Source organism: Anguilla anguilla, chromosome 11 (genome assembly GCF_013347855.1).
Source record: "Anguilla anguilla isolate fAngAng1 chromosome 11, fAngAng1.pri, whole genome shotgun sequence".
Taxonomy (NCBI): Eukaryota; Metazoa; Chordata; class Actinopteri; order Anguilliformes; family Anguillidae; genus Anguilla; species Anguilla anguilla.
Genome location: NC_049211.1, coordinates 39,084,439 through 39,108,784, shown reverse-complemented (window position 1 = coordinate 39,108,784; position 24,346 = coordinate 39,084,439). Strand labels below are relative to the sequence as shown.

At 40.0% G+C, this 24,346-nt stretch overlaps 1 protein-coding gene across 7 annotated transcripts; it reads left to right on the top strand.

The window, feature by feature from the left end:
• Nucleotides 1–401: 401 nt before the first annotated feature.
• Nucleotides 402–23,790, top strand: LOC118208124 (NACHT, LRR and PYD domains-containing protein 3-like). 7 transcript variants are annotated; one of them, XM_035382479.1, is made up of 13 exons: nt 402–1,388; nt 1,488–1,598; nt 2,266–2,376; nt 3,130–3,240; nt 3,384–3,453; nt 8,445–8,760; nt 9,831–11,643; nt 13,023–13,196; nt 16,512–16,685; nt 19,534–19,707; nt 20,193–20,354; nt 21,702–21,748; nt 21,983–23,790. In XM_035382479.1, exons 1-13 carry the CDS (start codon nt 1,330–1,332, stop codon nt 22,600–22,602), a joined length of 3,942 nt encoding a protein of 1,313 aa, XP_035238370.1. In that variant the 5' UTR covers nt 402–1,329; the 3' UTR covers nt 22,603–23,790. The 7 variants fall into 7 exon arrangements, with proteins under 7 accessions (XP_035238370.1, XP_035238367.1, XP_035238364.1 ...); XM_035382476.1 differs by lacking the exons at nt 19,534–19,707; nt 20,193–20,354; nt 21,702–21,748; nt 21,983–23,790 and having other exon boundaries at nt 402–542; nt 1,284–1,388; nt 16,512–16,827; XM_035382473.1 differs by lacking the exons at nt 19,534–19,707; nt 20,193–20,354; nt 21,702–21,748; nt 21,983–23,790 and having other exon boundaries at nt 402–542; nt 1,262–1,388; nt 16,512–16,827.
• Nucleotides 23,791–24,346: the final 556 nt, after the last annotated feature.

The window sequence follows — 24,346 nt, the reverse complement described above, 5'->3', positions numbered from 1 at the left end:
CAGGGCAATGCAGTTGGTGCAGATACACAATTAGAAACGTATTAAAATACATATTTTTAAAGCTCAGCTTCAGTGTGGATTACAAATTCTAAGCTCCAGTGACAAGCCTTTTTTTTAAAAATTTATTTATTTATTTTTTTTTGCATAGCAACATAAATAAGTATCATCTCATTGTAATATAGCTAACAATACCAATAGTCCCAACATCAAAATTGTTTTCAAGTTGTTGAATAAACCTAGTGTATGTACGTTAACAGAATTAGGCAAATAATTGCTTTGGAATTTACGGAATGTCTGTCTCTTCTGAATAATTAATTATATACAATAAATGATGCAGCCAATAAAAGGCAAAAAAAAAAAAAAAAAAAAAACCTTACGTGAGCTCAAAGCGAAACTGAAAGTGAAAGTATTTCAAACTCAGTCGCAATTTTAAAGACGGGCGAGAAAGAAGAGGGAGTACAAGAATTAATAAAACTGTAAAACTGAGTAACATAATTGAGTAAGTAGCCTGTTGTGTAGCGGGGTACAGGGAATCGAAGCAGGTGAGTGGGTGTGGGGAGGAATGGGAATGTGCAAGTATAATCGCATTAACACGCTAAATTCAGTGAAACAAAACTGACAATAAAATGGGGCGATTTAGGTCTACTAGGTTATTTTCACATTTCTCGTTTTGGACCAAGACAGAAAGTCATTTTCAAAATAACTGTTAAAAGTTTTACGCTTATTGCAGCATTTTCAATATTTTATTATTTTATTACCTCGTTGGTTATGACGGAAGTCACAGGCCCTGGTGTTTGATTAAACTGTAGGCTACATTTTGACACCGGCTACTGTAACAAACCGGACCAAACATGTTGTCAAACAATAATAGACATTGATTTTGGACGTGAATTCGGCGTTAATTCATTAAGTATTGATGTCTTAGTTCTGACTTGGTATAACAGCCTGAAGGTAAAGGTAAATAAAAGGTAACGTGGTGGACATACAATCAAAATGACGGTTCTGCACTAACATCTGTCGATTTAAATGTTTTGAATTGATGTATCGTCGTTTATTAAACGACGACCATATTAAATCAACCATCTAGTCTGTTGTTTATTGGGAATTTTGGAGGTGACTGTATAGTACATTTGTAGGTCTCTTTTAAATTCGATTGCTTCCTGTCAAGGCTAAGATATATTATGTATGTATGTGTTTCTGTGTGTATTAGTGTCTATGTGTGTTAAATGTTTTTCTTTTTGTGTGTTTACGGTTTGGTGAGAACCCACTTGTGGTCTAAACAGGTCTGATGTGTTCCAGTCTCCTGAGATTGAGGGTACTGTTTCTAAAATGAGTTTCTCAGAGGATCCAGAGGCCAAAGATGGAACCCCCAGCACTCACAGAAAAAGGTATAATTGCATGAATCATATACTTAATGTGATATGAGTTGCAGCTGCAGTAAGAAGATGAGGTCAACTTGAAGCTCTGTCTCCATGGTTTGTTCGCAGTGTCCAGGCAGAAAGAGCGGGGTCACCTGTACCCAGTTGTCTGTCTATGAGGAGTGAACGGTCAATGGAGAACCCATTGTACTTCAGAGGACAGTTCCCATGTGATCCAAGGTAATTGAACAGGTTCATATTGACACTGTACTCTTTAATTCAACTATCCAGTGAGGTGTATTATGATGCATTGAGGTGTAAGTGTGGTGTATTATGTGACATTTGTCACATTTGTGACATTTAGGTGTAAGTGGGTGTATTTTGTCATATTCAGGTGTAGGTTGGTGTATTTTGTCATATTCAGGTGTAGGTGGTATGTATTGTGTCATATTAAGGTATTGATAAGGTATTTCCTTAAAGTAATGTCTGCACCCCTCACTCTCTATTCTCCAGCTGTTAACACAACTCAAACAGTAGTGGCTTCATAATATGGAGTTCATTCACGAGGAGTAAATTGAAACCACGTTTTCCACCTGTTTCTTACTCAGCTGTTTACAAGAGACAAACTGTGCAAATGATTTCAAGAAACATGGCATAACCCATCACAATGCATTTTGTTGTACAGAATTGCTTATATTAACAATGTGGATGGCTTTTCCAGGTTTTGTTAACAAGGGAGATGGCGCTCTGCCATGTTCGATGACAATTTGAACCTTGCCAATACCTGCTAAATCACAAACGTAAACAATAGTGGGGAGAAACAACTGAGCTGGAAGCTCTGTCTCTATGTGCTGTGAGGTAGAGCTAAAGTCTTAGGATGAGCTGTGTCTCCATGGTTTGTTCGCAGTGTCCAGGCAGAAAGAACGGGGTCACCTGTACCCAGTTGTCTGTCTATGAGGAGTGAACGGTCAATGGAGAACCCATTGTACTTCAGAGGACAGTTCCCATGTGATCCAAGGTAATTGAACAGGTTCATATTGACACTGTACTGTTTAATTCAACTATCCAGTGAGGTGTATTATGATGCATTGAGGTGTAAGTGTGGTGTATTATGTGACATTTGTCACATTTATGTGACATTTAGGTGTAAGTGGGTGCATTTGGTCATATTCAGGTGTAGGTTGGTGTATTTTGTCATATTCAGGTGTAGGTGGTATGTATTGTGTCATATTGAGGTATTGATAAGGTATTTCACGTTGGCTCAGGGCTATTCAGATGCTCTTTTTTCTTGAGTTTCTACAGATATAAATGACACTGGAACAATACCCTGCAGGGTCAGGGTTAAAGTGTGTCTGCACCCCTCACTCTATACTCCAGCTGTTAACACAACTCAAACAGTAGTGGCTTCATAATATGGAGTTCATTGACGAGGAGTAAATTGAAACCACATTTTCCACCCGTTTCTTACTCAGCTGTTTACAAGAGACAAACTGTGCAAATAATTTCAAGAAACATGGCATAACCCATCACAATGCATTTTGTTGTACAGTATTGCTTATATTAACAATGTGGATGGCTTTTCCAGGTTTTGTTAACAAGGGAGATGGCACTCTCCCATGTTCGATGACAATTTGAATCTTGCCAATACCTGCTAAATCACAAACGTAAACAATAGTGGGGAGAAACAACGGAGCTGGAAGCTCTGTCTCTATGTGCTGTGAGGTAGAGCTAAAGTCTTAGGATGAGCTGTGTCTCCATGGTTTGTTCGCAGTGTCCAGGCAGAAAGAACGGGGTCACCTGTACCCAGTTGTCTGTCTATGAGGAGTGAACGGTCAATGGAGAACCCATTGTACTTCAGAGGACAGTTCCCAGGTGATCCAAGGTAATTGAACAGGTTCATATTGACACTGTACTGTTTAATTCAACTATCCAGTGAGGTGTATTATGATGCATTGAGGTGTAAGTGCGGTGTATTATGTGACATAGGATGTCGTAGGATGAACCGTGTCTCTGTTTTGTTGGCAGGATCCAGCGGCCAATGGAGTCCAGCCATTTAGAAGAGAACGGTTCAGAGAAATTATCTTTCCCAAAACAGGTGAGATCTTTTTGTAATTGTTTTGAAAAGGTTAATTTTGGGATGGCTGGTATGCCATCCCGCCAAGTTTCAGGCTTGGTGGGGAGACATGCCCCATACCTATACATCACCGATGGGTTTTGGCTCTTTTCAGGAATCCTGCAGAAATAACCACAGTGTGACCAGACTCCTTAAGAGCACTTAAGAACATTAACTCCTGCACCTTATGACTTCATCTAAACAGACAGAATTCACAAACAACTTCACACATCCACACAATAATGCCCTAGGTGATTTTGCGTTTTTTCCACTTATTTTTTTTCCTGCCAATTACATCACAAATGCTTCAGTACCACTATGAATAATTCTCCCCAGTGGACATCTGCCGATGACAACATCTCATTCTCATTTTGAGGCAATATTGATTTTTTCAAGGCCGATACTGATTCCGATATCTTAGTGAACAGGAAGACCGATATGCCGACATCGGCTGATGTAGTTATAGCAATATAGAGGCAATATATATTTGCAAATATATAGCCGATATAATAAAGCAACAGATCATTCTAGAGTAGGACTATGAAAATATCTTTACAGTACTATGGAACTGCATGCTTTTGATACCACTCCATGGTGCTGATCTACAATCTTAACAGGTATGAACTGGTGTCTCTCCCGAGGTATAGGCAATACAATTGGAATTTTGGGTGAAATGGGTGAAGCAGAACAGGTTATAGCAGTCTTACTATTTAGAATTAGTGCATGAAATGCTTAATGATCTGAATGAATGAATTGTGCATAAATTACACCAGATAACTGTACTTAAATTACCATCTTTATCAACAAATTAGGTGCATTAGATATTTTGAAAAATTATTTTTAAAATTGTTACAAATTTGAACATCGATGAAAAGATGAATTAGCTTACATTGGACTTTAAAAAGCCCTTTTTAATGAAATATTTTGATCTACTTTCAATAAAAGCTATTGTTAAGTGCATATTTTTAAATGACCCGTTACGGGGGGATCAAACATTAATGGTTGGACACAGACAGATGCCAACTAAATGCTTCTTTACAAAGTAACGTTAGCTACTGTATCATAAGTGAACATCTTGTTTGACTATCTGGTTAGTGTGAATCGCATGCTTGTTAGTTATAATAATTATAATAATAATAGTAATAATTTATAATTATTATTACGAATACAACTAATGAACACACAAGTGTCACCGATTGATGCTGAGCTAGACTGTGTTGAGAATGAGATACTACAGTCCAACAAGGGAAGCAGCTGTGGCTTCCAATGTTACAAGTCACCAATATTAAAGTGTAAGAGTTCTCATTCCTATATTATAAACAATAGCCTATTAACTTGTTGGCGCATACCCCAAGTGGCCATGATGCCAGCATCATGAGATTGTTCAACTCAGATGTTCAACTCAGATGTTCAGTGCTCCTGCAACCAAACTATGAGCTTAAAACACAAACTCTGTGTTCTAACTTTACTACTAGACAATTCCGGACAACTATGCCAAAGATGGAGTTTCTAAGCGCCACCATTGTCGCGCCTGTCCTCCATTTACCAAGCTCCCCCTCCCTGTAGTCTCATCTGCAACTACACCCCCCACCAATGACACACTGGACAATAGTGTCTATCTGGGCATTCATAAAAAACATTCTTTCACCACTAAAAATTTGTATTCCATCATAGCAACAAGATAAATGCCAACAATAGCCAAAGGTATGCCAGTACAGCTGTGAACAACGCTGCTCACTGAACACTGAAATAAATTATAGTATAGTATATAGGAATTATATTATGCCATTATACTATCAATATCTGTGACTAAATATGGAATAAATATAAAAGCTTACCTTTGGTTTTATACGTAAAGATTTCTTTCAAAGTTCAGTGGTCATTTATTGTCTTCAATAATCCGTTTGTGAAATATACATTCAATTATGACAGCTGGGTACCTTCCAAAATAGCTGTGTGTAATACCACGCATGTTGTTTATGGTGTTGTCGCCCTTTTTAGTACAACCTGGCTTGATTGACACAATTTATCCAGAAGGTGACTGAATAAGCTTTCTAAGGATGTATAATATGTCTAATTTTATTTGGAATAGCATTTTATAGGTCAGAGTAACCAAAAGTTGTGAATAATTATCTCCACATTACACATTCACCCTGGCAGCAGTAAAAGACACTGCACCCGGCGAAACATTATAGATGAGTTTCATTATTTCTTGGAAAATATTCTTATTCTTGAAAACTTCTGAGCATGGCTAAGACATATATAGACCTAGCTGACAGTTTTCTGGACTAAGTCAGAAGTGGAGAACGACAGCATTGATTCTCTGTCTCTGTCTCTATCTACTGAACACAGATAAGATGTAGATTTCTTTGTAGATATGTAAGTGTTGATGCTCAAAATATTTCACTTATATACGTTATTTTTCAAATTGAGTGACTTTAAATATGTTAGTGTTATTTTTTAGTGAGCATTTTTCACACTAACGTAAGCATTTGTTCAGTAGGATTTGTGTTTCATGCACTGGATGTGACGTGAGCTGGAACGGCTGAGTATTGTTTTAATGTCGTCCCATCCCCTTACAAGAAAACATTACATACTATAGAGTACAGAAAAACATACAAGATTAATGATTACACATTTAGGTACTGTACCACTGTGATAATGTTTTTGCACTTTTAAAATTCTGATATCAATGTGTTGGGGAAATGACAAAATAGCCTTACACGGGGCACCACTTATGTCAGGATTATACTTCTACATTCTCACATTGAGCACCACTTAAGTAGACGAAGCGGTATAACCTCACAATTAAAAATCAGTCTCATAAAATTACCTGTTTTATATGTGGGATCTCTTAGTACAGTGGGCTCCAGAATTGTTGGCACCCTTAATAAAAATGAAGGAAAAAGGCTGCATATAATAACAAAGATTATTGTGTCATTTATGTTCAAACATATGGGAGAACTATATATTTTTATTTCAATACATTTACTCTCATGCTTCAGTGTTTTTTCTGAAAACCATAGGTGCCATAATTGGCACCCCTAATAATTATTGGAAGTAAAATCAAACAATATGAAATTGGTAATACAATTTTACTTAATTTAGTTAATCTCAGTCTAAAGGAACTATATTGTGTCATTCCATCACTTCCAGTTTCACTAGAGAATAAAAATGAGGTAACATTTTCCATTTGTCATCCATCAGCATGGGAAAAGCCAAATAACTGTCAATTCAGAAGAGACCGATGGTAATTTACCATCACAAGTCTGGTAATGGGTACAAAAAAAAAAGACATAAACGGTTAAACATACCACTTAGCACTGTAAGGGCAATAATAAAAAGGTGTAAAACATATGGAATGGTTGCAAATTTGCCAGGAAGAGGAAGCAAGTGCATGGTGTCCCCACAGACAGTGAGGAAGATGGTGAGAGGCCATTAATTACCCACTGATCCCACTGTTTAAGAATTGCAGAGATTGGTTTGTTTCTTGCGGTCAACAAGTCTAAAAAAAAAAAAAAAAAAAAAAACATAAAATGGCACCTCCATACCAACTAACTCTTTGGAAGGGTGGCATGAAGACAGCCCTTACTGAGCACAATAAACAAAACCAAGAATCTGGAGCTTGCCAAACCTCATTGGAATTATGACTGGAAGAGAGTGCTATTGACAGATGAGACCAAAATTGAACGTTTTGGCCATACACACTATCAACATCTTTGGCAGCAAAAGAGGAATGCATACAGGATAAGCACCTCATACTTACGGTCAAATATGGAGGTGGGTCATTGATATTTTGGAGACGTTTTGCTGGCAGTGGTCCTGGGGCACTATTTTAGATCAATGGCACAATTAATTCAACAAAGTACCAGGAAATTCTGGCAGAAAATTTAGTTGTCTCTGCTAAGAAGCTAGGACTTAGCCATAAGTAGATTGTCCAGCAGGACAATGACTCCAAGCATACATCAAAATCTAAACAGAAATGCTTAAGTGAAATCAACATTCATGTTTTCCAATGGACATCTCCGTCTCCAGACTTCAATTTAATCCAAAACCTGTGGTCTGAACTGAAGAGGGGGGGTCCATAGGCGCAAACCCAAAGATATCAATGATTCAGAAAAATTCTACATGGAGCAATGGTCAAAAATCCCTCCAAATGTGTTCTAACCTTTTCACAGATTATAGGAAAAGACTCATGGCTGTCGTCTTTGCCAGGGGTGTTTTCACAAAGTATTAAACCAGGGGTGCCAATAATTGTGGAACTTGTTTTTTGGGGAAATATTTTTTTTATTTAAAAAAATTTAAGACTTTGGTTGATTCCAATGAATCATTCAAGCACACTAGTTTACACATGTTGGAAAATAAAGCTTATGTCAATAACTATTATTTTTTAGCTTAGAATTTCTTTTAGCATTTTGTGCATATTTATCAAGGGTGCCAATAATTCTGGAGCACACTATTTTATTGCAAACTAAAATAGAGCAAATTCATTTTTTATTTTTTGCCTAGACAATTGCATTTGTGGTACTTTATTTCTTCCTAAATTATGAATATAAACTAATCTAAGTTAGTATTTTAAATGGCCTTGCTTCATTTAAGCCATTTGTCAAGTCTATGTGATCACATCTGAGGTTATAAAGCTTTCAATAAGGTACCCCCGAAATGGGCAAGGATTGGGATTGTGCGTGAAGGGTTTAAATTGTAGCCTACATTACTGTATAGGGTTAAGGTTCTTTCAGTGAGCTATATTGCTTATGTGTTAGCCTGTGTTGCACACACGTGCTGCAACTTGTGACAGTATCTGTTCAAATAAGTTTGGTGGCATTCTGGTGCAGCAAGTGAATTGCTCAAAAATGTGAGACACATAAGGCAAGGATCATGGTGCATTTATTTGAGTGTGTATTTACAGCGCACCGCTACGTATGATTGTCAGTCACACACATACAGCACACCTGTTCTTGTGTCCTTTTCAGTCTCTTCTGTGCACCCTCATGAAGCTGAAGACTGAAAAGTTGCTACTGTTCCAGAGCCATCTGAGTCAGGATTGCCCAGAATGCTTCAAGAGTGTGTCTGATGATCCTTCTGTACTGGATAAGTTTATGAAGATGAAGAAATTGTTCAACAGTCAAATTTGTGAGCGAGAGTGGGAGGAACCTGAGGCCCTGTGCATTGTTGAGAAGATGCTAGAGGCCTGTGGCAGCGAGAGGTCTCTGGAGATCACACTCCACATCCTGAGGAACATGAAGCAGAATGATCTCACTCACTCACTGGAGAGAGATGAGCAGCACAGTAAGTTTCTCATTGCACTGAGTGCTTAAATGAGTTCAGCAGACCTAACAGTGAATAATGCTCTGCTTTGTACCATCCACACTTTAAACTTCCTTTTTTAGCATTTAAATTAAAATTTAGCATCAAGCAATAATTATTGGGGCAAACAAATGCACAAGATTAAATGTCCCTGAGGGAGATTCAAACTGACGTTGTGCTCAAAAACCCCTGTCACATTACATAACAAGCATTTAGCAGACACTCTTATCCAGAGCAGCCAACTCAACTTTTTACATGGCATTTACATTGCATCAATTTATACAGCTGGATATATACTGAAGCAATGCAGGTTAAGTACCTTGCTCAAGGGTACAGCGGCAGTGTCCTACCCAAGAATCGAACCTGCGACCTTTCGGTTACAAGCCCAGTACCTTACCGTCTATGCTACCCTGCCGTCACGTCAGACTGCCCTGAGTTTGTATCCAGGGCTAAAGAGCACTCAGGATAAAAATATTAGATCTAAAAATTACCATGTTTCCTTTGAAGACTGTACCACAGAGACAAATCCACAACAAACCTGAGAAATGAAGTGTAAAAGGGGATTTAAATCCATTTTCAGTGTTATATGTTTTCCCTTCATTCATATTGTACAAATACAACAGTATGTACTTTTCTGCTGATTTGATATATTTATGATGGATTATAATTGAGGTGTGCAGCACTGTGTGAAGTGTGCGACACTGTGAGAGGTGTGTAACACTGTGTGAGGTGTGTAACACTGAGGTGTGTAACACTGTGTGAGGTGGATAAATACTATGAGAGGTGTGTAACACCAGTGTTTGGGTGGCCCACCCAAATAGATTTGAACCCCACCCAAAAAGATTTCTGTATTTAGTTGTTTATTTCCCCGTCAACAATTTCTAGTTGACTGCAATGCAAATGCAGTTCAAATTGAATAGACTAGACTGTGTGAGGTGTTAAATACTGTCAAAACTGACTTAAGTATTTTTATTGACAGTTTATTTTTGAAATCTGTTATTGAATGGGAAATGTTTCTGATTTTAAACAAAACTCATATTTCTTCTCTTCAGATGGATCCATAAAAAGAGCCCAGCAGGCACTGAAAACTGATCTGAAGAAGACATTTGAATGCATGTTTGAAGGTTTAGCAAAGCAGGGCCACCCAACCCTCTTCAATGAGATCTATACTGAGCTCTACGTCACAGAGGGGGGAAGTGGGGGGGTCAATAATGAACATGAGGTCAGACAGATTGAGACAGCATCCAAGAGACAAACCACACAGGAGACGGCAGTCCTCTGCAATGACATCTTTAAGCCATTACCTGGCCAAAAGAAACCCATTAGAACTGTCCTTACAAAGGGAATCGCTGGCATTGGGAAAACTGTCTCTGTGCAGAAATTCATTCTGGATTGGGCAGAAGGAAAAGCCAATCAGGATGTTGATTTCATCTTCACTCTTCCATTTCGAGATCTGAATTTGAAGAAGGAAAGGGAATACAGTCTGATGCAGCTTCTGCAGCACTACTTTCCACAACTGAAAGAGATCAAAGGTATTGAAGGTGATGAAGTCAAAGTGGTGTTTATTTTTGATGGTCTGGATGAGTGTCGACTTCCTCTAAATTTTCAAGGCAATCCGATCTGCTGTGATATAACAGAGTCATCATCAGTGGATGTGCTGCTGACAAACCTCATTCAGGGGAACCTGCTTCCCTCTGTTCTTCTCTGGATCACCTCCCGACCAGCAGCAGCCAATCAGATCCCTCCTGAGTATGTCCACCAGGTGACAGAGATACGAGGGTTCAATGACCCACAGAAGGAGGAGTACTTCAGAAAGAAAATCAGAGATAGGAACCAGGCTAGCAGAATTATCTCACACATAAAGTCAGCCAGGAGTCTCTACATCATGTGTCACATACCAGTCTTCTGCTGGATTTCTGCTACTGTTCTGGAGACAATGTTGGGTACAGTAGAGAGTGCAGGACTGCCGAAAACTCTGACTGAAATGTACACACACTTCCTGCTCATTCAGACAAATGTAAAGAATCAGAAGTATCATGGCACCAAGACAAACCCAAAGGAAATGTCAGCATCAGATACAGAAATCATCCTGAAACTGGGGCAGCTGGCTTTTCTACAGCTGGAAAAGGGAAATCTGATATTCTACGAGGAGGACCTGAGAGAGAGTGGCATCGATGTCAGTGAAGCTTCAGTGTACTCTGGCGTGTGCACAGAGATCTTTAAAGAGGAGTGTGGGTGGGATCAGGAGAAGGTCTACTGCTTTGTGCACCTGAGCATTCAGGAGTATCTGGCCGCCCTGTTTGTGCTTCATTCATGTATAAACGAGAACAGAAATGTACTCAGAGAAGAATCAAAACTTGACAGTGACAGAGTGCAGCTGTCTGAGTTACACAGGAGTGCAGTGGATCAGGCCTTAATGAGTAAGAATGGACACCTGGACCTTTTCCTCCGATTCCTTCTTGGCCTCTCCCTGGAATCTGTCGAGACTCTCTTAGGACTACGGATACAGGCAGGAGGCAGATCACCTGGACTTGACCCACTGACACAGACAGAAAACAGATCGGAGGGCATTGTCCAGTACATTAAGTTGAAGATCAGAGAGGAATCTTCAGCAGAGAGGACTATCAATCTGTTTCACTGTCTCAATGAACTGAATGACAACTCTCTAGTGGAAGAAATCCAGAATTCCCTGAGATCAGGAAAACTTTCTGAGAAAGAGCTGGAACCACACCAATGTTCAGCTCTGGCCTTTGTGTTACTGATGTCAGAGGAGGTCCTGGATGAGTTTGACTTGAAGACCTACAACACAACTGCAGTAGGCCATCAAAGACTGGTGACAGTAGTCAGGAACTGCAGGAAGGCCATGTGAGTATTACACCATTAATAATGTAGATGATTGAGAGCGTATGCTCACACTTTCTATTTCTGGAGAGAGTGTAGTTTAATAAAATTGTCAGGCACTAGAAAATTTGGTTTTTAAAAAATTTCTGAATCAGTGTATTTTGTCAGTGCCCTCAATTAAAGTTCAAATAAAATATGTTTTATTTGAAAATATATTTTTTGATTTAATGTACTAATTATTTTCATATAAATGAAATGTCATAAATAATGAATCTTTTTATTTTTGTCATGCACAAAACAGTATAGTTTTCACCTGCACCAGGTTTAAGTAGTTTTGTGTTCTGTCAACATGCTTGGGCTGCGCACTAGGGGGTCTATCAATAGAAACATGTAGGATTGGTCTTGAACATTTCTGATGTTTGAATGGCCGACCGGGGGTTATGCATTCAAACAAAGCGCTTCTCGTCACATTAATACCGCTAATTAAATCGACTGGCAGTAAACTGCATTGGAGAAATTAGCCGTTTCAACCTGTCGCTACACAAAACACTGCACAAAAAATTATTGCCAGTCATTTCGGTGTCACCCCTCTCTGACAGAGAAAAAACCAAGTGAACCAAAAACGTTCATTCCACTTATTGGTCAGATGTGTCTGGGGCAGGAGCAAGAAAGTAAATACAGGAAGATGGTCCTGTGTTCTGGACAAGTGCATATTTCTGTGAGAGAAACTTTGCTGTGCAATTTAACATGGAGCAACGGCAGAGTTGGCATTTGCTCATAACCGTGGCAATTGTCTGGGCAATATACCAGGCAAAACTATACCAGCAGAATGCCGAATGCACTTTGAGGAAACGTCTTGAAAATACTATACTGCTTCACACTTTGCAAAGACGACGTGCTGCCTTCAGACGACTGAGCAAAACAAGGGAGCTAATGTAATAAAATATAATAAAACGGCTACAGGAGCCATTTAGCTCAAACTTGCGGGGTACACCTGGTAGTTGGGTCGGATCGAGGTCGGATCACGTTCCCACCACAAACAAACCGCTCCAGAGTTTGTTTGGGACCGGACCGAGACCACCTCCTCTCAAGGGTCTCGCTGCAGTTGTTTTGGTCTGCACCCAAGTGCGATTACTGTATTCGCACCTGCCCAAACGAATCACACCAAGGGGGAAAACAAACCAGAGTCCGATTTAACCAGGCTAAAAAGCGCAGGTGTGAAAACACCCTAATTCTCACGTCCAAAATGCTGCAGTTTGAGTGTAGAGCAGATATCTTTCTCAGAGTGCCGTCAACCTTAATATCCTCAATTTCAGTCTTAATCACTAAACAAGATCACCGTTAAATTCTAAATATTACATGCTTTATATACCTAATATTGTTAATATTTTAACTATTTGCAGACTGAACAGCTGTGATCTCACAGAGAAGTCCTGTGATATTGTGGCTTCAGCTCTCCAGTCATCAAATTCACCCCTGAGAGATCTGGATCTCAGCTACAATAACCTGGGAGATTCAGGAGTGAAGCTACTCTGTGCTGGACTGATGAGTCCAAACTGTAAACTACAGAGACTGGGGTGAGTATTGCTGTGTGCTGTGAAATTTTATGGAAATAGAATGAATGATTATGGCTGTGTAAGGGTTTGAATTTTGATTCCATTCTCAAAATATGTAACCTGAATGTTTATTTGTGAATACGAGTTTGCATACAAGCATGTTAACTGGGCTGTGCTTATATGAAATGATGGGCAGCAATACCTTGTACCTCAGACAGAGAGATCTTCTGCTGCCAGGCAGTCAATTAAGCATTCTCTGACATGAAGACCTTCAATCCTAGAAGGCAAACATGCCACTCATCGACTTGTGCCATGAAGAAATGGCTTAACTTGTAAAACATGCCGTTCAAACCGCAGAGACCCGGGTTCAATCCCCGGCAGCGGTATTTCCAGCTTGGTCAGACGTTCCTACGAACACAACTGGCAGTGTTTGCGGGTGGGAAGCCGGTGAGGGTGTTAGTCCTGATCGTTGCATTAGCAACACATACTGGTTGGTCGAGTGCCTGTTCAGCAGGGAGGGGATCTGGGGGAGATAGCGTGAACTTCCATGCATGTTACGCTCTCCCAGTGAAACTCCTCGCTGTCAGGTGAAAAGAAGCGGCTGGCGACTCCACATGTATCGGAGGATGCATATAGTCTACGCCCTCCCCAGACCGACAGAGAATAGTGCATCTACCAGAACCGTGATACACACGGGGAATTGGTATAACTCAATTGGGGAGAAAATGAGAGAAAGTGGAAAAAAGAGAGAAAAAAAAAAAAAAAAAAATCTACCGTTCTGGGTACTGAAGCTAACAAAAATGTTTGAGCATCTGCATTACTTCCCGTTTCTAAAGTGAATCTGCTTTTAGCCGTGTTAGTTTGCAATTAGAGCCCGACCAATATCAGTTTTTTTTTTTTTTTTTTTTTTTTAAACTTTTGACGACATCGGGATCGGCAGTTATGCAGCCGATGTGTCCCGATTTTTAAATAAGTATAATAAACAAAAAAACATTGATTATTTATCTGTTCGAACGTTGTAATTGCTATTTACTAGAATTATCCAGTAGAGGGCGCTCTAATACAAGTGTGAACTGCAGCAGCTGACGCGCTACTTCTCTAATAAGACGTTTGTCACTCGTGCCTCATCCAATATTCTCCACTGCAAGACTTGTCTGCACAGATTCGATTGCCGCAATAAAGGCATGTATATTTAGTGAAAGTTATTAATTAAATGCGTTTATACGACCACTATGTGTAAGGTTGGGGCTGGCGAGCAACGTCAGAAGCGGACAATAAATCAACGGGGAGTCTAAAAGCTGACTGCGAACAGCAGTCAACCACTGAGCGAGGTGGGATAAAGGAAAAAGGGGAATAAACCCTGGCAACAGGCCAAACAAAAGGTAATCCTCAAAAACAAGACGAAAGTCTCTTGACTGAGAACCAAAAACAACACACGCCTAGGTAAGGAAGATCTGTCAGCTCAAGCATGAGACTAGCTGGAGATAACTCTGTCCACAAATACCTTCTATGAAAAGTGACAACTCTCAAGTGCCCCGGTTGCTACGTGTTTAGCTCCCGTACCAGATAGCCATCGAGTAAGTCACATCTAGCGCTCGAAATACCCAGAGCGTTACCGGCTGCTTGTAAAATGCAAGAGCACCGAGCAGAGGGAGTGAGGTCCCTATAAAGTGTAGACTCCAGGTGGGCCGAATCAACAATTAGCAGGGAATGAGAGAGCGAGGAGAATCTCCTCTGCTGCCACCCAGTGGCAGCACCACCGCAAGCACAGGCACATTACACTATGTTTATCAATCCTCATTATCAAGCGAGCGAGCTAGCTAACATATTTGGTTCACTTTAGCAAGCTAGCTGGCTAGCAAGCCTTTATGAAGTGGCAGTGAGCACATAAGCAGCGTAGGATCTACATTTCCAGAGGACATCGCTGTATTCTCAAATAAATAACCAACCAAAATAAAATGGTGATTGAATGCACGACACATTTGTTTTTTTTTATCTGAGATAATGATATTAGCTACTATATGATGCTGTGTCAATAGACAACGCGTTATTGCAAGTGAGTGTGTCATCTAGTCACGCGTCATGGTAGCAAGCTAACCAGACCGTAAAAACGCCGATAAAACACTTCTAACGTGGATCATTTTAAACCATCTTATCTAGCTTTGTCCTGATAACATGAGAGAAGGATTGCAGTTGGAGAAGTGAATCAACCAACAGTTAGCGCGGGTAACCTGCACGAAAGCGCATTGTGGTTTTTCAACGTATTTCATCCAGTCAATTTAATTTCATCTAACGTAACACTTGATTCACTCATTAGCTCCGCTAGATAATGTCTTACTCTTTGAGATCATGTAGTAGAAATAAAATAAGAAATATATAAGTCATTTAACTTACTGAGAATATATAATGAGAAATAATGAGGCTGTGTCAATAGCTAATGCCTTATTGCGAGCGAGTGTCTCATCTAGTCACGCGTCAGAGCGCATTGTAGTTATTTTCACCACCGAATTCTTATGGACAGGGAAGCTCGCTAGATAAAGTCTTACTCTTTGATGTAGTAGGAATAAAATAAGAAAATATAATTAATTTACTGAGAATAGATACTGATAACAAATATAACAAAATAATAACAAATTATGATTGCATGATAATGATGACAAATGATTAAAAAAAAGAGAAAATATCCAGTGAGCGGCAGTTCTCTGGGCAAAAATGCCTTGTTGATGGCAGAGGTCAGAGGAGAATGGCCAGACTGCTTCGAGCTGATAGAAAGGCAACAGTAACTCAAATAACCACTTGTTACAACCGAGGTATGCAGAAGAGCATCTCTGAACCCACACCACGTCAAACCTTGAAGCAGATGGGCTACAGCAGTGTTATGGCCCGCCTCTTGGCCACAACAAAAATGGAGACACACACAATATAAGGGGAAAATTATCAAGAATTTATTGTTATAAAGTATATAACTAAACGAAATGCAATGGGAAGTGAGAATCAGTAAATCAGTAATGTAAGTGAGTGGATGAAATCTGAAGTATGGTGAGGTGGGTGTTGTATGGTGGAAAATAAAGAAACAAAAAAGCCAAAGAAAGAAGGTGCTTGGGAGAGCTGGTAGGCTTTTTAAGGCTACAGGGCAGGAAACCCAGGCCAGGTGTCCTGGATCATCCTGATTGTTCTCTGGCCCCACCCACCAGTTAACTGCTTGGATACAGAATATAATTAAGTCTCACACAGGCCCTGATAGACAAATCCATGATCCACGAATCCAAATGAAATGGCCGGTGAGTGTATATACCTAATATTATTTTACTACAATGTATTAACTTTTCTTTGCAGCCTGAACAGCTGTGATCTCACAGAGACGTCCTGTGATATTATGGCCTCAGCTCTCCAGTCATCAAACTCCCCCTTCAGAGATCTGGACCTCAGCTACAATAACCTGGGAGATTCAGGAGTGGAGCTGCTCTGTGCTGGACTAATGAGTCCAAACTGTAAACTACACAGACTGGGGTAAGTAGTGTTGTGTACTGTTTGACCATAGGTAAATAGAATCTTAAGAAAAACATGTTTTCAACGTACAAAAAGCACTATACGTCATTAACACTTGCAAAATCTAAGCCTGCCATTAAAAGTACCACAATTAACAATATAGGCTATCTTAGCTAACACAAATTCAACATGCTGTATTCCAAAGCAATGCTGCCACCCAATACTTCCTAAATTATTTAAAGTAACTTGGCCCTGTGTTTTTTCATCTTACCATATGAAGAGAATGTGGTCATTCAAAGCATATGTGTCATATCAAAGTGTTAAATGGCATTGCAGCAGTGTAGCCCAGTGGGTAAGGAACTGGGCTTGTAACCGAAAGGTCATAGTTTCGATTCCCGAGTACTCTCAGTTGTACCCTTGAACAAGGTACTTATCCTGCATTACTTCAGTATACATCCAGCTGTATAAATGGATACAACATAAAAAAAAACAATGCTATATAAAAGTTGTGTAAGTTGCTCTGGATAAGAGCGTCTGCTAAATGCCTGTAATGAAATTGCAATCATTTATAGTGGAAATAATCTTGCTGTTTTACAGTAATGTATTTTTTTAACGCCTAAACAATATGTTTAAACATATGCAGTGCTTTGGGTATATGGGAAGCACATGTTGAATGAAATGCATGAATGAAATAGTTTTTGTTCAGAAAAGATGTGTTATTGTTTAACATTGCAGAAGAAATGAATACCAAGCCCCAATACCTGGTACCAATACCAAGTACATTATTGGGGTAAACATAAGTCTGGATATGTTTGTAAGATTCAATATGTATTTCATAGGCCTAAATATTTCAATGTATGTATGCACATATGTATGTTTGTGCAGCATTTTGAATATTTTACAATGGCAAATATTGAAGAGGTTGTACATTTTGTAAAATTAACTCGACAAGCAAGTAGAAACATATCCTTTCTGGTGAGTAAGTGTTCATTTAAATGATGTATTCTTCCAATGGTGTGACGTGGTGTGTTGGTAGGACTCAAACGCAGACTCAGACAGACAGGTACTGTTCAACTCAAAGAGATATATTTATTACAAAATGAAGCAGACAAAACCAGACTGGATTCCGACAGGACAGGACTGGATTCAGGCAGACAGGACCGGACTTAGGCAGACAAGACCAGACTGGATTCCAACAGGACAGGACTGGATTCAGGCAGACAGGACCAGACTTAGGCAGACAAAACCGGACTGGATTCCAACAGGACAGGACCAGATTCAGGCAGACAGGACTGGACTGGACTCAGGCAGGCCAGGACTGGGCTCAGGCAGACTGGACCTAACAGGGACAGGCTGGACGAAACTGGACTCAGGCAGACTGGACTGGACAGGACAGGCTTCAGACAGACTGGACAGGTTAGTGAACTTTGGGCAAATAAGAACAGGCTCAGACAGATGGGACAGGTTAGTGGACTTCGGGCAGGCAGAACAGGCTCCGACAGACTGGACAGGTTGGTAGAGCTTCGGGCAGGCAGAACAGGGGAAGAGCGAGACAGTGGGCACAGCAGACAGACAGACAGACAAGACTGAAAGTATATTTTAATTAAGCCAAACTCTCTTTTTCAACATGAGAACCAATGTGCTATGATATATAGCTTGTAATCAAGTATTGTGTCAATGGGCATCGTTCATTCCTAAAGACATACTTTAGGTAGGGAAACTGTGGAGCTTAAAGGGGTATTTCACTTTGGTAACATCTTAAGCTGTATAGTTTCCTTGCCTATAGTGCCTATAGTGTACCTTCATGAACAAGGTAGAGTCATTTTCTAGTTTGTCCTGTCCCAATTCTTTCACAAATTCCATTCATTTCACAAAACAACCAGAAAAAACGTTGCCTACCTCTGGCACATAATACGAACCGCATCGACACTATAACATGGTATCATTTGTGATGCTAAGGAAACTTTAAATAGCCGTTTCCAGTACTATGACTGCACTATGTAGCATATAAGGCAATTAACTGTCCTGTGGATAGAAAGCTGTATCTATCTAGTAGGGTCTCAATAATTGAAACTTTATTCATGAGTTTGTAAACATGTTAGAACTACTTATGATATGTATTTTTTTAATGTAGAAAAATGTAGAAGACCCGCACAATGGCATAAAACATTTGGAGAAATCCAAAGAGACTTTAGTAAAAAAAAATACTGATTTATTGTCGAGTACAAAATGCTCAAAATTCAAAGTGAATGAACGTTTGTTCACATACCTTCAACACATGAAGACCAATCAACAACATGGGGGAAAATATGAATGTATTAAACCACGGAATGAGCGTAATAAAGATGACAAACTGACAGAAAACAACTTTGACACTGAACAAATTATTCTGGGCTTAAGTAAATATTCCAATTACAAACTAAGATTTAATTAGGCTAATAAAATAGGGAATAATAAAATAATAATATAGATAAATAAATATACCTAATAAAATATAGTTTTTGTATTCAAAGAATTCGGTGATTTAATTGATCATTTTAATTTTAATTGATTCTAATTTTAAACATAATTATTAAATTAAATCAAATAAAATATATTTTACATGTAGGTTAAGTGAGGAGTTCTAGCATGCAATATCACTTGGTTCAGTATTCAGAGTGCTGAACATTTTAACAAGGACATTGACTCTTAGAACCGCTGGATTCAGAACAGAAACATAATCTTAATTAATCCTTGCTTGTCCGACAATATATATATATATATATATATATATATATATTTAGATATATAAATCTATTATTTTAAAAATACTGTTAAAACATCAGCAGTGCATTAGAATTTTGTGTGTGTGTATGTGGTCTTTCCACAGGCTGGGTTGGTGTAATCTCACAGAGGGCTGCTGTGATGTTCTGGCCTCAGTCCTGCGTTCTCCTCACTCAGACCTGAGGGATCTGGAGCTCAGAGACAACGAACTGCAGGATTCAGGAGTAACAGCACTCTCTGCTGGAGTGGAGGACCCACACTGTAAACTGCAGAGACTGGGGTGAGTACAAACACAAACCCCTTCAATCAAAAATCGCTGCAATGTGACTAAATACAATGCTAATTCTAATGTTTCTATTGTGAGATCTGTTATCTCTACACAACTGAAACAGCAGATTTCTGTTCTTCCTCATGGCAAAATAAGACTGTACACACATTTGTGAAGCCAATTTTCTAAAAGTATAGCTGACATCAATTGGATCAACTTCCTTTTAGAGAATCAAATAAAAAAAATGACAGTTGATACATTCCTCAAAATGAAAAAAAAGAAGACGAATGAAACCTTCCGGCTATGTTCCAGTCAGTGGTAGAAGGTTTTTACTATAACACACTATGATGTGGTTGATAATGATAATGACTCATTTCAACACCCTGTTATTTTAGGTTCAGCTGTAAAAGGTACAGTATATAACACAACAATTTGTGTTTGATACACACAGCCCAGAGCTAATGTGCTGTAAGGTGTGTTTGTCCTTCTCTCTGCAGGCTGTCAGGATGTAGAGTCACACAGAGAGGCTGTGATTCCCTGGCTTCAGCTCTGCGTTCAAACCCCTCACACCTGAGAGAGCTGGACCTCAGCTACAATCACCCAGGAGACTCAGGAGTGAGAGCGCTGTCTGCTGCTAAACTCGACACACTCACACTCCTGTAAGTACAGAGAGTTTCCACACTGCACCTCTCACACACACACACACACACACACATGCACACACACATTCACACTGCTGTACAGAGTGTTTCCACACAGCACCTCACACACACACACACGCACACATGCACACACACACTCACACTGTTGTACAGAGAGTTTCCACACTGCACCTCACACACACACACACACACTCACACACTGCACCTCTCTCACACACACACACACACACATGCACACACACACTCACACTGCTGTACAGAGTGTTTCCACACAGCACACACACACACATAACATAACATAATGTAACCTCATGTAACGTAACATAAGACGAGAACAGGGTATTGCATAGGGTGAGTGTGATCTCCTTAGATTTATACTCAATACTCCTGGCTATGTATCTCAGCATCCTGTTGGCTTTTTTTTTTTTTTTTACTGCTACAGCACATTGACCAGACCCCGATAGGCTTTGATCAACTATTACTCTTTTTCTACATGAGCACATTCTAATTTTGTACCACCCGTAAAGTAATCCTGCCCTATGTTTTTATTCCCCACATGTAGAACTTTACATTTAGTTACATTGAATTTCATTTGTCAGGTTTCTGCCCACTTCCGGATTCTGTTTAAATCTTTAGTAGATTCCAAACTGTTGGCTAAACCTTCAAGTTTTGTATCATCTGCAAATTTAACTAGTATACTTTCAATGTCCGTGTCAAGGTCATTTATGTAAATGAGGAAGAGCAGTGGACCCAGTAGCGATCCCTGTGGAACTCCACTTGCCACAATACCCTGCTCAGATCCCTCGTACTACTACCCTTTGTGTTCTATCCCGTAACCAGTTCCGAACCCACTCTGAAATGCCTCCTGTAATTCCTACTGTCCTCATTTTGATAATGAGTTTGTCATGTGGTACATTATCAAATGCTTTTTGGAAATCTAAGTATATAATATCATAAGCCCTGCTCCCATCCAGACACTTGGTAGCTTCCTCAAAGAATGTCAAAAGGTTTGTCAGGCATGACCTTCCCTTGCAAAAACCATGTTGACTATCCCTTATGATGTTATTATTTTCAAGAAATAATTCTAGTTTCTCTCTAATGATAGATTCAAGTATTTTACATGTGATGCAAGTTAAACGGACAGGCCTGTAGTTTCCTGGATCACACACACATGCACACACACACACTCATACTGTAAGTACAGAGATTTAACACTCACAAGTAACCGCAAATGTGCACGCACGCTCTGTCTTTCACACATACAGTTTCTTTACATCTTTCTAACACGCACACACACACACAAGCAGTCTCTCTCACTCACTTTCTTTTCTGCTGTTCCTACAGTATGGACTACGAAGGAGAGAACAGGACCAAACCAGGACCCAGGAAATGTGAGTCTGTATCCACAGAGAACACTTTCCATAGATACATACTTGTGTGTGTGTGTTTGTGTGTGTGTGTGTTTACGTGCAATATAGACTTTATTAAAAAGTGTCTCACGCACAAACACACAAAGTCTGTCTTATGTACACAAACAGCTACCATCACAGCTCTTTCTTTCTCACACACATAAGAGGTGAATATTAATAATGATATTTAATCTCATTAATGTCTTTGGTGTGCAGATGGCTGTCAGCTCACACTGGATCCAAACACAGCGCACAGAGAGCTGTCTCTGTCCGAGCGGAACAGGAAGGTGACACACACACCGGAGCGAGGGGACCCGTATCCTGATCATCCAGAGAGATTTGAAGTCTGGCAGCAGGTTATGTGCAGAAAGAGTGTGTGTGAGCGCTGTTACTGGGAGGCTGAGTTCAGTGTGTCTGAGTGGGGAAGGGTTTATGTAACAGTGGCATATAAAAGAATCAGCAGAAAAGGAGAAGGTTTTGACTGTTGGTTTGGCCAAAATGAAAACTCCTGGAGTCTGCAGTGCTATAAACATAGTTACTCTGATAATCTCAGTTACTCTGTCAGACACAATAATAGCCCAACACACATATCTGTACCCCCCTCCCCCTACCGCAGAGCTGGAGTGTGTGATGATGATGATGGTAGAGGAGTGTGTGTGTACAGGGTAGGAGTGTGTGTGGACCGTCCAGCCGGCACTCTGTCCTTCTATAGCGTCTCTGAATCTCACACACTGACCCTTCTGCACAGATTCCAGACACACTTCATTGAGCAGACACCCCTATGTGCTGGATTTTATGTGTATGACTCCACAGTGTCTCTCTGCCAACTGCAGTAGAGACACAAACATTCGCACAAATACACTTACTGGCCACCTTATTAGGTACACCAATCTAGTATCAGGTAGGACCCCCTTTTGCCTTCAGAATTGTGGAAACCAAAAGTTGCGGCAATTAATATAATAATCTACAATTGGTTTGAGGTGTTTTTGTCAAATATTGGCAAAGTCATTGAACAAAGCAGAATTAACTGTATTTTAAATTGATTTCTTGAGTTCTAATGATGTCTTTCATGAATTTTAATAAATTACATTAATATAATAATCTACAATTAGCCTGAATTCTTCGTGGCATGGATTCGACAAGCTCCTGAAAACATTCCTTAGGAATGTTGGTTCATGCTGACTTGAGAGCATCATTCAGTTTCTGCAGATTTTTCAGCCGCACACTCATTTGCAAACCACCCATTTCACATCATCCCAAAGGTGCTCTGTTGGATTGAGATGTGTGGACTGTGCAGGCCATTGAAGTAAACCAAAGTCACTGTCAAGTTTGCAGAACCACCTTGAGGTGATGTACGCTTTGTGACAAGGCATATTATCCTGCTGGAAGTGTCCATTTGAAAAAGGATAGTCTGTGGTCATAAAGGGGTGCACGGTGCCAGCAACAATGTTTAGATATGATGCTGCATTCAAATGATGCTCAGTTGGTATTAAGGGGCCTAATCTGTGCCAAAAAAACGCTACTCACACCGCAAGCCTGCACAGTTGACACAAGGCAGGATAGACCAATGGATTCATGCTGTTTGTGCCAAATTCTGACCGTACCATTTGCTGTCGTCCAATAAGGGCGAAACTAAACTAAACGAAACTAAAATCATAACTGCACCTCTCGGTGTTAGCTCCCGGTCTCGGCCCCGAGCTGTGGAGAGCAGCAACGCCTTTAAGCACCTGGGCTGATTAGCCAACGCGGCCCAGGTGCGCGTGCTCTCTCCACCAGCCGTCACAGGAACACACAGGAATCAAAATCATTCCACACGGCACTCTGTTGCAAGCTGGCCATCTTTTCAACTGACAGTAAGTGAACCACACCATGCCACGCCCACCCCCTCTATTACCCGTTTAGCAGTAGTCTAGGTAACATTTGGTGATCTTATATTTTGAATGGTTTGACAGTTTAAAAAATAAGAAAAGATTTTTGATTATTTAATTTAACCGTCAACGTGCATACTCGCGACTGACAATGGACGAATCAATAAATTGTTCTCATCCCAGCAATGAGAACAACTGAAGAACAAAAGACGCGGTGTTGTGTGTTGGTACGGTGCAGTGTGTGACGGCCTCCAGGGAGAACTTTTCGAAAACTTCTTTCTTATTCTCCGACCGCCCCCTCTCAGCTATTGGTCCAAATATCACATAGTTGGTTACGTCACGGTTGAGAGTTCATGCTAATGTACGGAGAATCAACGCCAATCTCTCTTCTGTAGAGATGGGAATTCAGTGAGCTCCTGCATGTTTGATGAATGGTGCTACTCGTTTCAGCAAGTCATCAAAACGCCTAGCACACATTCGGAAATAAGAGAAAGTGGCCCCCCTCGTCTAAACTCCGCATTTGCCAAATGTACAGACAAAACTCTCCATTCTCCGTCCTACTCTGATTTAGAGGGCGAACGTACCATCTCCTTCGCCTTTTTTTCTTCTTTTGCATAGCTAGATAAACTAAAGCCACTTTAAACACTTTAAACTTTTTGTTTTGTGTTGTGATCTCGCATAGCCCTTCTCTTTATACATCCATGACGTAGCC